Genomic DNA, 12212 nt, shown 5'->3' with positions numbered 1-12212 from the left:
ATTTACTATAGGTTCCTTAAAATGTGAGTATTCAGTACCGATGTGTAGGCATTAGGAATGAGATGGGGATTTATAGTAACCGTCTAGGCCCGATACGATGTGAGAGAATTTTTAACTCAAATCCACGGAAGCAGGAATGTGGAATGCCAGCAGTTCTCTTGAGATGGGAAAATTTTGTGATATTTCAGTGGAACATATTAAATTCTCTATCTGCTTTCGTTCAAAAGCTGATTCTGGGGATATGAAGGGATCTGCACAGTTTTCACGTGCAGCGCTATTTTGGCATGGAAGCACTGTCGAAATCGCAGAAGTGTTGTCGAGAGTAGGGACAATTACATGCTGCCTAGTCAGGCTGCGTAAAACCATTGTAAAAAAAAAGAAAAGAAATTAGAAGGATATGCGTGCCAGGCACAAGCTCTCAGGGTCGTTTGTACTAATTGTGGCATTTATATGAGCCTTTTTTTTTTTTCCTGCTGTGCTGTCATTTTTAGTAAAGTAAGCTAGTAGCAGTTTTATTCCTCCTTCATTAAGATAGAATGGAGAAATCCAGTTGTAGTGCGTCGTTGTTAGCACACTTAACTCTTGGGATCATGGTTCTCTTGCATGCCCTGTTCACATGTAAAAAAAATTAGTTGTGGTTTAGCTCTGGTTAACCCTAGTTGAATTGCAAAAGCAACGACGGAAGTTTGTTTTGCCTGTTACATTATTCTTCTATCACGCCCTATCAGTGTAAGGTGCTACATTATTGGGGACACTTAAGCTCACCCTTTAAGGTTTATGCGAGAGCACACCTTTTAGCTCACCCTTTTAGTTTATGCGAGAGCATAAACTACCAGCCCACATATAAAGTCACGCTTCAACCAAACCGTATGGACGTGCATTCGTGTCGAAGGGGTAACGAGAATGCAAACAGTTCTGGCAGGCTGATTCTGATACCACCCTCCCATATGACAGGAGCGACCCGAGTTGACAGCTCCTGCCTGTGGCATAAGTGTAACGTGAAGTCAGATGTCATGGCAGGCTGATTTTTTTTTAGGAGACTGTAGCTACGCTCGAAGAGGCCTCTTCACGCCTCTTGACGGCGTAGCTTCGGCCACCCGAGGTCTTGCTTCGGCTGTCGTAGTAATGCTTTCGTAATAAAAAAAAAACGCATCAAATGATGCTTTTGTTACACCTGTGAAGTCTCTGAGGCTTGGCCTTTCTGCCTCCCATATGCACAGGAGTCTAGTCCCGCTCCCACAGATGACAGCGCGATGCTCCTAGTCGACCAGACTGATGACACCAGTGAGAAGAAACGTCGCAACGCACCTCCCGCCATGGCAGCCTCCGAGATGAAGTGAGCCATTCTTATCTCTCTCTCTCTTTTATTGTTTTCCCCCATTCTAGAAGAAACCAGATGGAAGCTCATCACAGTCTCCCTTCGACATGTTTGAAATTGGTCGGATAACTGAAGTGTGTTCATTGGTTTTTATTATTCACATTCTGTCCCCTTACAGTGGCTACAATCGATAAAGGGAAATGAAATCAATTGCTTTTACTGCTAAGCGCTTTGGTCTACTCTTCAGCCAAATATGATCCAATATAGGAGCCAAATATGAGAAAATAAGGTCAACTTCGCTGCTAGTGTTGCAAGGAATGGTTTGGAACTTGTATGGTACCTTCAGCAATCAGTGAATACCTTTGGCAACAATGAAAGCAAAGGTTGCAGCAGTTCGGAGCTGGGCAGAGCAGCCATCTCTGTTCAAGTTAAGATCAGATGAGTGGGTATCAACTTTTCACACATTACCGTCGCTTGTATATACAAAAAAAAAAAAAAGAAGAAAGAAATCAAGGAAATAGTGTGTGTGCGTGTGCGTGCGTGCGTGCGCGCGCGCGCCTGTGTGGGAGTGAGGGGCGGAGGGTATACACAAAGGCGGAGTATACATGCCTCATGAGTACATAGGGAATGTCCGGCTACTCAGTAAGCGACTGAGAAAGCAGCATGTGCAGGAGGCAAAGGTCATGGCTGATACCCATTGAAAAAGTTGTAGCTGTGGCTCTGTGAGGCATTTCAGACTGTGCGACGGTCGAACCTTACAATAGCAAGAAGGCTGGTGTAGAATTTAAGGTATTTATTTCCCTTAACAGAAGGCTCCTAAACCCTTCCAGTTGCATAATTCGGTTTGGAAAAAGATCAGGAGGCGTGCTTGACAATGATGATAGCAGAGAATATGTTTACAGCTTAACATGTCCACTTGTCCAATCGAGATATACAATTACAATGCAAATTACATCAAACTAGAACAGCAACACTCTTTCTCTGGTAAGGGTATCGTGCCTTCTCCCTTCTGGAGGCTCGCTTCCCAACGGAGGCCTTACAGCCATAAGTCAACGTATGCTATATAAAGCTTGATAAAAAATTTGTAGCAAAAGGAGGGCAACTCAGGCTGTTGTTATTAGGGAACGTAGACGTGGAGAAGTGGCTTCCAATGTTTTGGTGCCATTTTGAAGGTGCTCTCCGTGGCTCTGCCGTCCCCGAGTACAAGGAAACTCCTAATTCTCTGCTTTTAAAGGCTATGCGAGCAGGTTTCGCAGTGAATATGTTTTTGCAAGATTGCTCATAAGATGCTCTCTTCGGAATATGAGAGCAGACCAACTTACCAGGATACCGTATTTATTCACAATAACCTGCCCCTGCATGTAACCCGCACCCCTAACTTTAACTCCACAAAAAAATTTTTTTAAAAAGTTCTCACATATAATTCGCGTGTTTTATCTGGAAAAAAAATTAGCAATGGAAAGATACACCTGCACACTCTGTGATCATTTCATTTTCAGAATATTTATCCAAACGACCGCCACAACCTCACTGGTTATCCGATTCTCAATCGTCGCCGCTCTCATTGCTACCATCCGAGGCTTCATCTCCGCTCTCAAAGATGTAGTTGTCCTCGGAACCATACAAGCTATTACTGATGGCACATTTTTTTGAAGCACTTACGCACCAAGTCGGTCGGTATCGCTTTCCACACATCCACGATCTACTGGCGGAGCAGAGATCAGGCCTTCGCCTACATCCCGTGGGTGTGAGGGTGTAAAGGTTGTCTGCCGAGTCGCACTCGTGGCTCCAAAACAAAGCAGGCCAACAGTGCAAACTGGGTTGACTGGGTGTTGAAACTGCACCTGACAAAAAGCCCAACAGCCGCTGGCTGAACAAAGCGTGACCAATGACATTGAGAATAAACAGACTATGCTATGGATGATGATTTGGCTATGCCTTTTGTTGGCTCCTTATCGGCTTGACAAGCGTGGATGACAATGGGGATTGCGGCCTACACGAGGAGCCCACTCATTGTCATAAAGTCTGCTCCCCCCCTACCTCCCTGGAAAAAATTGCAGATAACCCCCCTCCCCAGCATCCCCACTTTTTAAACTTTTTTTTTTTTTCTTTTTTCAATTTTTGGTGTGGGTGATACACAAGTAATTATGGTACTTTGACCGAAGAATAAAGTTTGACCCTATATACTTCCACGTATTCCACCCCCCATAAATCTACAGAAATTTGTTGAGTGCATTTCTTACGGAAAGTAGTAGGCTTGTTAGCAAGATATGTTGTCACAAGCAAAATCGCAATGAGTTCATGCACGCACGTAGGGGTGCACGTCCTTGAATGCCCATCTTATTGAGGCTTCGCACAACTTGTCCAAGGGCAACCTGCTTTTGCTTGGCATAATTAATAGTGTTCAGTTATTCCGAAAAAACTCGACCTAATGACATTCTAGTTGAAATCGAGAAAAATGGCCATGGGCAGGGCATGCAGTGCGAAGAGAGAACAGCCTATGGTCGCTAAAGGTAACGAATTAGATACCAAGGGAAGGGAAGCGTAGCAAGGGGCGGCAGAAAGTCAGATGAGTGGTTAAGGTTAAGGAGTTCGCAGGGGTCAAGTGAATACAGCTAGCTAGCACATGACCGGGTTAAGAAGGTGGAAAATGGGAGAGGCCTTTGCCCTGCTGTGGGTGTAGTCCAGCTGATGATGATTATGATTAATTTATAAAGTGTCTGCTGTTTGGATCCTGGCTTCCATCGCTGCTGTGTTGTTCTTTTTTTCTTTCTTTTTTTCCAGGACCATTCCGAACGAGAAGTATGGCTTGCAGCAGGCGGTGCGGGCCCATCGCGAGCGCAACAACATGCTAGTGCTCCTCAACAGCGAGCTCAACCAGGAGCTTGTCGAGGCCACCGAGGAGCGCCTCTCTCTTGAGATTCAGCTCGAGAACCTCAAGCCTTTCTCCTGCTGATGAGGCAGGCAATACACTCGAGGACGCGCCCACGTTTCTTCTCTCACCTTGTCCTCGCGTGTTTGCCTACTTCGCTTGACAAAAAAAAAAAATCATTTTTTTGTTTTTCATTAAAAAAAAAAATTTGACGTCAACGCCAGCAAAGCAGCAGCGAAGTCCTGCAGAGCACGCTTTGGTCTGTCGCGGTTGAATAAAAGCAACACTTGTATCCTGCTGCTGCTGGTCGGAGTTGTCGTTTAGTTTTGAGCTTGTGTGCTTCAGTCAATGGCTTTGTGAGCATCTTGTCTTTGTGTCGTTTTGGTCTCTCCTTTTTTTTCTTTTTTTTTTTTGCTTCTTTTTTTGTGGTTTTTTTTTTTTTTCTCTTTCTTTCTTTGGGGAGGAAAAGTGAAAATAGTCTTTTTTTTTTTTTAGTAATTACGCTCCTTTGCTGGTAACATGTTATGGTTTGTTCGTGTTCATTGTGTGCTGCAAGCTAGTGGTGGTGTTGGCAGCTGGCCTAAAAAGGTTTTTTTTGTGTGTGCATGTGGTATGTGTTTTGCCACCAGTCATCTCCAAAACTATCCCCCCCCCCCCCCCCCCCCTCTTTTGCTCTATGCCATCTTTGTCAATAATAGACACAACTGCATCTAGAGTGCAATCACACAGGAGGAAAATTTGTAGGCCATGTGGCATTTGGGGGCGAAAGAAAAAAATCCACTTCACAGCTTATGCTCCATCTTGAAACTAGTTTGTTTTGGGGGATGCGTATAAGGTGTTTATGCTCGTCTGATATGCTCACGATCGACAGAACTGTCTTCATTGAACAAAATGAGTGTTTTAAGCTGTATTCTCAGCTTCTGTGCAGCATTTGTACAGCATGGTCCATTAGGATGTACACATGGTGGCAACCCACAGGACCCTGTATTGATTTGCACCATTTTCATTTGGCTTTCCCTCAAAAATTAATAAAGGGTTACTTTTGCATTACGCCTACTTCATGAACGTTGACAAAGAGGATGTCAGTTTATATGCTTTGCAAGTCATCTTCAAATGTTATACACAAACCCTGTTGTACTGGACCATGCTGTATATATTGCCTAGAATGTGGCTACTTCTTTTTCCGGAATTCCTTTCATCACTCTACATATGACTGCAGTAGTTTCCAAGATGTGCATGGGATTTTGATGTGATGCTTGGCCTGTGTGGCATGAGAAATGTGTGTCATCTCATAGTTTCAAGGAGCTTAGTGAAAGCAAATGCAGTGCTTTGCGATTGTAGAAGCTAAGTGGGTGAGGAGATCTAAAAGAGGAGCAGTATAATTCTCGGACTACTGCATTGTTGTTCTGAGCTTCACCTGTACATTTCTGGTGATTCCATTGGAGTGGCTTACCTGTCCTGTCTGTCCACTTGACCGTCTATAGCCGTGGAGGATCACAGCATGTTAGTTATGGCATACGCCGCCTGTCCCCTCTGATGTTTTAGAGCTTTCAGCTCAAGCTCGTGCATTTTTTTTTTTTTGAGCATACTCTAAAGCAGATATTTATGTACCTGAGGCAGTGAGCCTTGTTGAAAAGCTAGTGGTGTATATGGATTCAAGAATCCTCAAATTGTGGTCTTGTGCTAGTTTCTGACTGTTGTAGTGTGGTTTTGAGCTGTGGCTTGCAGTTTACACACAGGTTGGGCAAACTGAACTTAGTGCTTTTGCTGCTGATAGTGCCAGCAGCTCTAAAGTTAACTTTCACTAGGTTTTAATGTATGACAAGTTCAGTTAGCTCAGTTTTGTCCAGTTAGTGTCAGTTCAGTTGCTGCTGGATGGCTCCTTTTAATCTTTTCATGTTCTCGCTCTTTTGATCTGTGTGCATTCTTTGTATCGAATAGCGTTTCTGCTGCTGATTTGATTATGAAAGATAAGAGACTCTGAAGGAGCACTGTTTTCATTGTTTTCTGGCTTGCAGTGCTGTATTCTTAGCTTTCCTTCAGTCATTGAATTTGCCCTTTCTACTTCTACTTTTCAGGCTGGTCTGTGCTGTCAGATTTTAAATGTGTTATTTATTGAAAGAGTGGTAGTAGCGTCTTGGATGTCTTGTATTTTTAACTTTCTTCGTTATAAAAGTAAAGCCCCGCAAGCACCAGTTAAACATCTGCTGCTGTACTGCTGTACTGCTCTCGGCGGGCTGAATATGTATGAATGCTTGCTTGACGTGAGTCTATCCGTCTTCTTTTTTTTTTTTTTTCCCCCAGGGTGAAACTGACATCATTGAATGTTTTGGCTGTTTGTGCACTGTAATTGGTGTACTATGCTAACAGCAGCAGTATCGCACGTGCTGCTCCTCCCATGCACGGGGAAACTTCAGAGCACTGCGAGGCAGTGAGTAGAGATGCTGCATGTTTCGGCCAAGATCGTACGATCGAAGAGAAGCCGTTCTTGCAAAACTTCGATAATATTTTTAATTTTGGGGGCCAAAACCATGGACACTGTCGTGAAGATCCACCTATTGCATCCACTTGCTTCAATGGCAGAGTCCCGAGATGCCAACCCGTCTGGGCCCCGTTGGTTGCTGGTTCTGGCTTTACATGCCACTGCCTGCTTGCTTTCGTTTGGCACCTTTGTACAATGGTGGACTGATGAGAAGTGCCACTTTGAAGGGCAGTGCTCTTGTCAGAAAATAGTTTTAGAATAGGGGGATCCTATCTAATAGGGTAATAGTGGGGCACGAGTGTGCATGCCGATAGTGATTACTGCATACATCGCCTATCCATTGCAGCACTCCGCATGTGCACATTGTCGCCCCGCTCTAATCTGTTGGGTCCCCCTATTTTAAATCTCCTTATTACTGTTTTCCTTGCCAGTGCACAAGGTTTACAAAGGGGTGGGGGCGTGCTCCCGGAGAGAGTAGTGATATGTACATAACTTAGGCTTGTACAAAAAAAAAAAGAATGAAGTGGAAGATGATGAAGAAAGCAACCTTAGGCAGGCCTCCATCCTGTGTGGCATATATGCAACTGTGTTGGTGTGCATATAGGTTGTAAAGTGGTACATATAAATATATATATATATATATATATACATATGTATGAATGTGTATAAATATTTTCGTTTACATATGGCATGCAGCGCATGATGTTTACCCTGTTGTCATATCCCCCCCGGCAGCTTGTTATCACGCAAATGGGCACTGCCCATGTATAAAGTGGTTGGAGGAAAGGTAAATCGACCCGGTTATTAACTGTGCACCTTGGCAGTGACTTGAAACAGACTGCTTTCGAGGAATTTCGCGAAATGTTTGCAGGTCCGTGCCAAAGTTTCGCCTAAATGCTAATTGGTTAACAACCGGTGCCGAGTTTTCCTCTAGCTAAGACTAGCAACAATGTGTGAAGCCCTTCAAATGTTAAGATGCAGGCTCTGTGAGCACCCACTTTGGCGATGCCATTTAGAAGCAGATATTTTTCATAGCTTTCGCACGGCGACGATGCCTCCGCAAGTAGTCGGAGGGCATCGGTGCGACTGTTTTCTCGAGAGTGGCGACAGCCTACCAATCTCACGACTTTTTCATTTACTCGGGGCTCTTGCATTATTGAAATCTGTTGTTAAGCCTGCCTGCGAAGAATACTACAGACGGCTTCAGTAGTGTGCAGATCTCGTTGGTGTTTCAAATGAATACTACTGCATACCGGCAGGTAGTCTTTTTTTCACGCCAAAAGTGGATTCTTGTCCAAGCAAAGCTAATGAGAGCCCATTTATGATCTCGCGAGGTATTAAAAAAAATGAAAAGTTGTCATTGTGTTTGTGGTTGTGGAGCTGAGGTATGGAAATAAAAAGTTGTTCATGCATTTGCTGCACCTTTGGCTGCATTGTTCTGGTGTTACAGCTGTACAGTGCCTGATGCTCAGCTTGCCCTTCAGGATTGGAGCGTCTAAGTAGACACCAAATTTAAGTTGTGTTCCAGCTATGAAACAATGTGTTATACATTAGAAAATATGAGTGGCGCAGTGGTTACGGCGCTCGACTACTGTTCCCAAGGACGCGGGTTCGAATCCCGACCTCGGCGGCCGCTTTTCGATGGAGGCGGAAAGCAAGGCGCCCGTGTGCTGTGCGATGTCAGTGCATGTTAAAAAACCCCAGGTGGTCGAAATTTCCCGAGTCCTCTACTAGGAATCTCTACTCATAGCCTGAGTCGCTTTGGGACGTTAAACCCCACAAACCAAACCAAAATATGAGCAGACACATAGATTGCGCGAAAGAACTAAATTGGTTCAAAGGAAAGGCGCGGTATCTGTCACACTTGTTCTGTGGACACCTGAACCGCGCCGTAAGGGAAGGTGGGAGCGATAGTGGAAAGGAAGGCGTGCCGTAGTGAAGGGTGGCTGTTGCTGGCCCTATGGGGCTGACTCTGGTAGGTTAACACCGCTTGTGGCGGGGCTAGCCTGCCACCGAATTTTGATATGTTGTAGGCCGTTATTGCACCCGCACAGGTGGCGGACGACGACTGTTGCGGCGCGCGTCTTTCCATCTTTTTCTTATTTCTCTACTTTGTCTTCTGCCCGCACGGCGGCTGCGTTTCGATGGAAGCGAAACGAAGTGGCGTCCGTATGCTGTACGATGTCAGCGCGCGGTAAAGATCCCCAGGTGGTCGAAATTACTCCATAGCCCTCCACTACGGCTCCCCTTTCACTCTCTCTACTTTCACTCCCACCTTCCTCCCTTCCCTTACGGCGCGGTTCAGGTGTCCACGGAGCAAGTGTGACGATGCTGCGCCTTTTCCTTCCCGTGAACCAATTAAATTATTAGGCAGCGGAGGTGGCTCAGCTACAGAGCCAGTAGCAGGCGCGTGCATTTTCTTTTCCTTCTTCCTACAGCCACAACAGGAAGCGGTTGAGGTGTCCACAAAAAACAAGTGAGACAGTTACCGCGCCTTTCCCTTCCTATAAATCAATCAAGAGGCGGCTCAGCTGCACAGCCAGTAGCAAGCCCGTGCCCGTGCATAGCACACGGACGCCATTTTATTTCGCCTCCATCAAAAGAACTAGATAATTTTGCTGTTGTTTTAGTGCTGGCTTCATCCGCCGAGCATCGCACACATAAAGGCAACACCTTGGCGATTTTTTTATGTTACGCACCTTTTTCCCACACGCCAGCCTAATGCCTCCACCAGCAGTTTCCATTTTCCCAGTCGGAAACCCTGATCCAGACCTGGATCGCCCATTCTCAAAGGGAGAACTGCAAGCAGCCCTCGGAAGAGGCCGAGCTCGCGCCACACCCGGGCACGACCGAGTTAGTTGGCAGGAGCTTAGCAATCTCGACTCGGCAGCCCAGGATGCCCTTCTCGACATCATTAATTCTTACTGGGAGACCGGAACGGTACCGGATAACCTCAAGCTTTCTCTTATTCTTCCTATCCCTAAACCTGGCAAAAACCCTCGACTTCCTAGTAATTTGCGTCCAATTGCACTGACTTCACATCTCTGTAAACTCATCGAGCGCCTGCTGCATACCCGGATTAGTCACTACATTGAATACGTCAGTCCTGGATTTCATCCAGCTCAAGCCGGCTTCCGCCCTAACCTTGGAACGCATGACTGCCTTTGGCTTTTGCGAAGAGTTCTGAATAGAGCTCATCGTAAAACGCTACCTGACTATCTCCTGGCTGTCGATATACACAAAGCTTTTGACAATGTTCGCCATGAGGTTATCCTGGAGGAACTCGCCAAACGCTTTCCTAGTAATCGTGCCCAAATCTGGATCCGCAATTTTTTGACATCTAGACCCATTCAGCTACATGGCAAAGCTCCGGGATGGGTGCCCAAAACCTATTACTTGGATAGGGGTGTACCTCAGGGCTCCATTCTCGGACCCATATTGTTCAACTTGGCCATGACACGCGTCGCCGAGAATCTGGAAATCAGCACAAGCGCAAGATTCGCTATATATGCCGATGATATTACCGTCTGGACTGAGGCAGCGGATTACGTAGACAAATATTCTATGGAGACTGAACTTCAGGCGGCCCTTCTTTGTCTTGAAGATACACTAACCAAAATTGGCCTCGAACTCGCACCACATAAAACAGAATTGATTAGTATCGACGGAAAACATAAAACCAACCCCAGTATGCAGATCCATCTTCACATCGGAGGCAACACCATCACCTCCTCAAATGGGCAAATCCGCATTCTTGGCCTGCCCATATCAAGCTGCAACAGCCCCCAGAAATGGGTTCGTCAGTTACAACGCCTTTGGCCAGCACTGCTACATACTATTCGTCGCCTGTCCAACCGGCATGGCGGTGCGCGGCAGCATGCCTGCCGTGCGATGGCCAGAGCAGCGGCGGTCGGAAAAATCCTCTATGGTACACCGGTCCTCCAACTGTCGAAGACTGACTTCGCTAAGGTCGAACGCCTTCATCGCGCTACACTGCGCACTATTACCGGTCTACCTAAGCACACTCCTATAGCCGAACTTGAGCGTTTGGCCGCTCTTCCACCGCTCACTACCATCGTTACCGAGTCACAGACGCGTCATCGAATACGTCTAGAGAACACTGTCCAGGGGCGTCGCCTGCTGGCCTGGGATGAACAGCGTAACGACAAAACACCAGCCCTATATGCATCACTTCCCCCTTGGGAGATGCCAGTAGTCACACGCGTCCATCGCCGACCTATAAACCGCGATTTTGTCATTCCCCGGGAGCTCCTAGCTGCCCATCACCGACAAGAGCGAATCCCCGATACGACTGACATATACACCGACGCATCCATTACAAGCGAATTCGCATCTATGGCCTGGGTATGCGATGACAACCCTTCCCTTTCAGGCGCTTATGCCTGCCATCTACCTCAGGGTACCCCTCTTCACGCTGAACTCCTCGCGATTTGGGGAGCCTTGTCAGGAGTGCCTTGCACCGGAACTGGGTCACTACGTATTCTTACTGATTCCTTTGAAGCTTACAAGGAAATCGCTACTCCGGGTTCACAAGATGCAACAGCTACGGCTATACAGCGCCTCCTTAAACGCCACCAACTCGCGACCAGAACTGTCGCTATTCACTGGACCCCAGGTCACTCGGGCGAATCAGGGGGCAATGCGGCGGCACACGCCGCGGCTGCCTTGGCAGGTGGGATGTCCACATTTACTTCCCCACCCCCCTTGCTTCATCCTTATTCGACCTTGGGCGGGCTACTCACCCCTTCTCTTGCCCTTATGCACTATACTCGGACCAGTCTTCGTAGCCTCAGTCAGCATCGCATGCAGGTGGCCACACCAGACCCACCTTTTACGAGAAGAACCCACCTCACCCCAAGTCAAGAAGTCTTTTTGAATAAGCTCATCGCCCATGCGGCTTACACGCCACATATTATGGCCCGCTGGCGTCATTATAAAGAGAAAATGATTACGTGCCCCCACTGTACGACTCTAACCTGCGGCGGCATATCTCATTTACTTTGGGAATGCCCTGCTTTTTCTACTGGACGCCCCGAGATCGAACCCTACCGCCTGAACTACCGTTCCCTTCTAGAAACTGATGCAAACACACAGATGATATTTGCCAAGTATGGCTCGCTTAGTGGCCTGGTTAGAGCAATGTGATTCGAGTGACGACCTAAATAAACAATGAAGATTATGTCTACTCCCCTTTATCCCCATCCATGGCCATGAGCCTTCCCATTCAATAAAGGACATTCAATCAATCACGGAAAGAAAATTTTCAAATATATATATCCTCCATGTCGGATTTGGGATCTCGATGCGGCTACCTCTTGCGAATTCGCCTTTCTCACAAGGCCGCTTCGCGCATGCGCGCCTCTCCCGTGGTTGAAAACAAACCACCAACCCCAGCTGCACTTGCGCAGTTCTCGGCCTCCCGATCGGCGCAGCCGTAGCCGATCTCGGAGGCCATGTGTGGTTAATGTTCGCGACAGATATATGCGATAGATAGCGGTAGCTGTCAAGAACACCCACCG

At 46.7% G+C, this 12212-nt stretch overlaps 1 protein-coding gene across 4 annotated transcripts in view; it reads left to right on the top strand.

The window, feature by feature from the left end:
* LOC146208477 (ralBP1-associated Eps domain-containing protein 1-like) overlaps positions 1-8084 on the top strand; it is a 63953-nt gene extending 55869 nt beyond the window's left edge. For all 4 annotated transcript variants that reach the window (XM_084594059.1, XM_084594051.1, XM_084594035.1 and 1 more), the window contains 2 exons: positions 1221-1336; positions 4103-8084. In XM_084594059.1, coding sequence (XP_084450185.1) covers positions 1221-1336; positions 4103-4274 — 288 coding nt within the window. In that variant the 3' untranslated portion in view covers positions 4275-8084. The remainder of the gene's footprint in view (positions 1-1220; positions 1337-4102) is intronic.
* Positions 8085-12212: the final 4128 nt, after the last annotated feature.

The sequence above is a fragment of the Amblyomma maculatum genome, chromosome 1 (genome assembly GCF_055883805.1).
Source record: "Amblyomma maculatum isolate TAMU_Amacu chromosome 1, ASM5588380v1, whole genome shotgun sequence".
NCBI classification, from domain to species: Eukaryota; Metazoa; Arthropoda; class Arachnida; order Ixodida; family Ixodidae; genus Amblyomma; species Amblyomma maculatum.
This window is presented reverse-complemented; position numbering and strand designations above follow the sequence as displayed.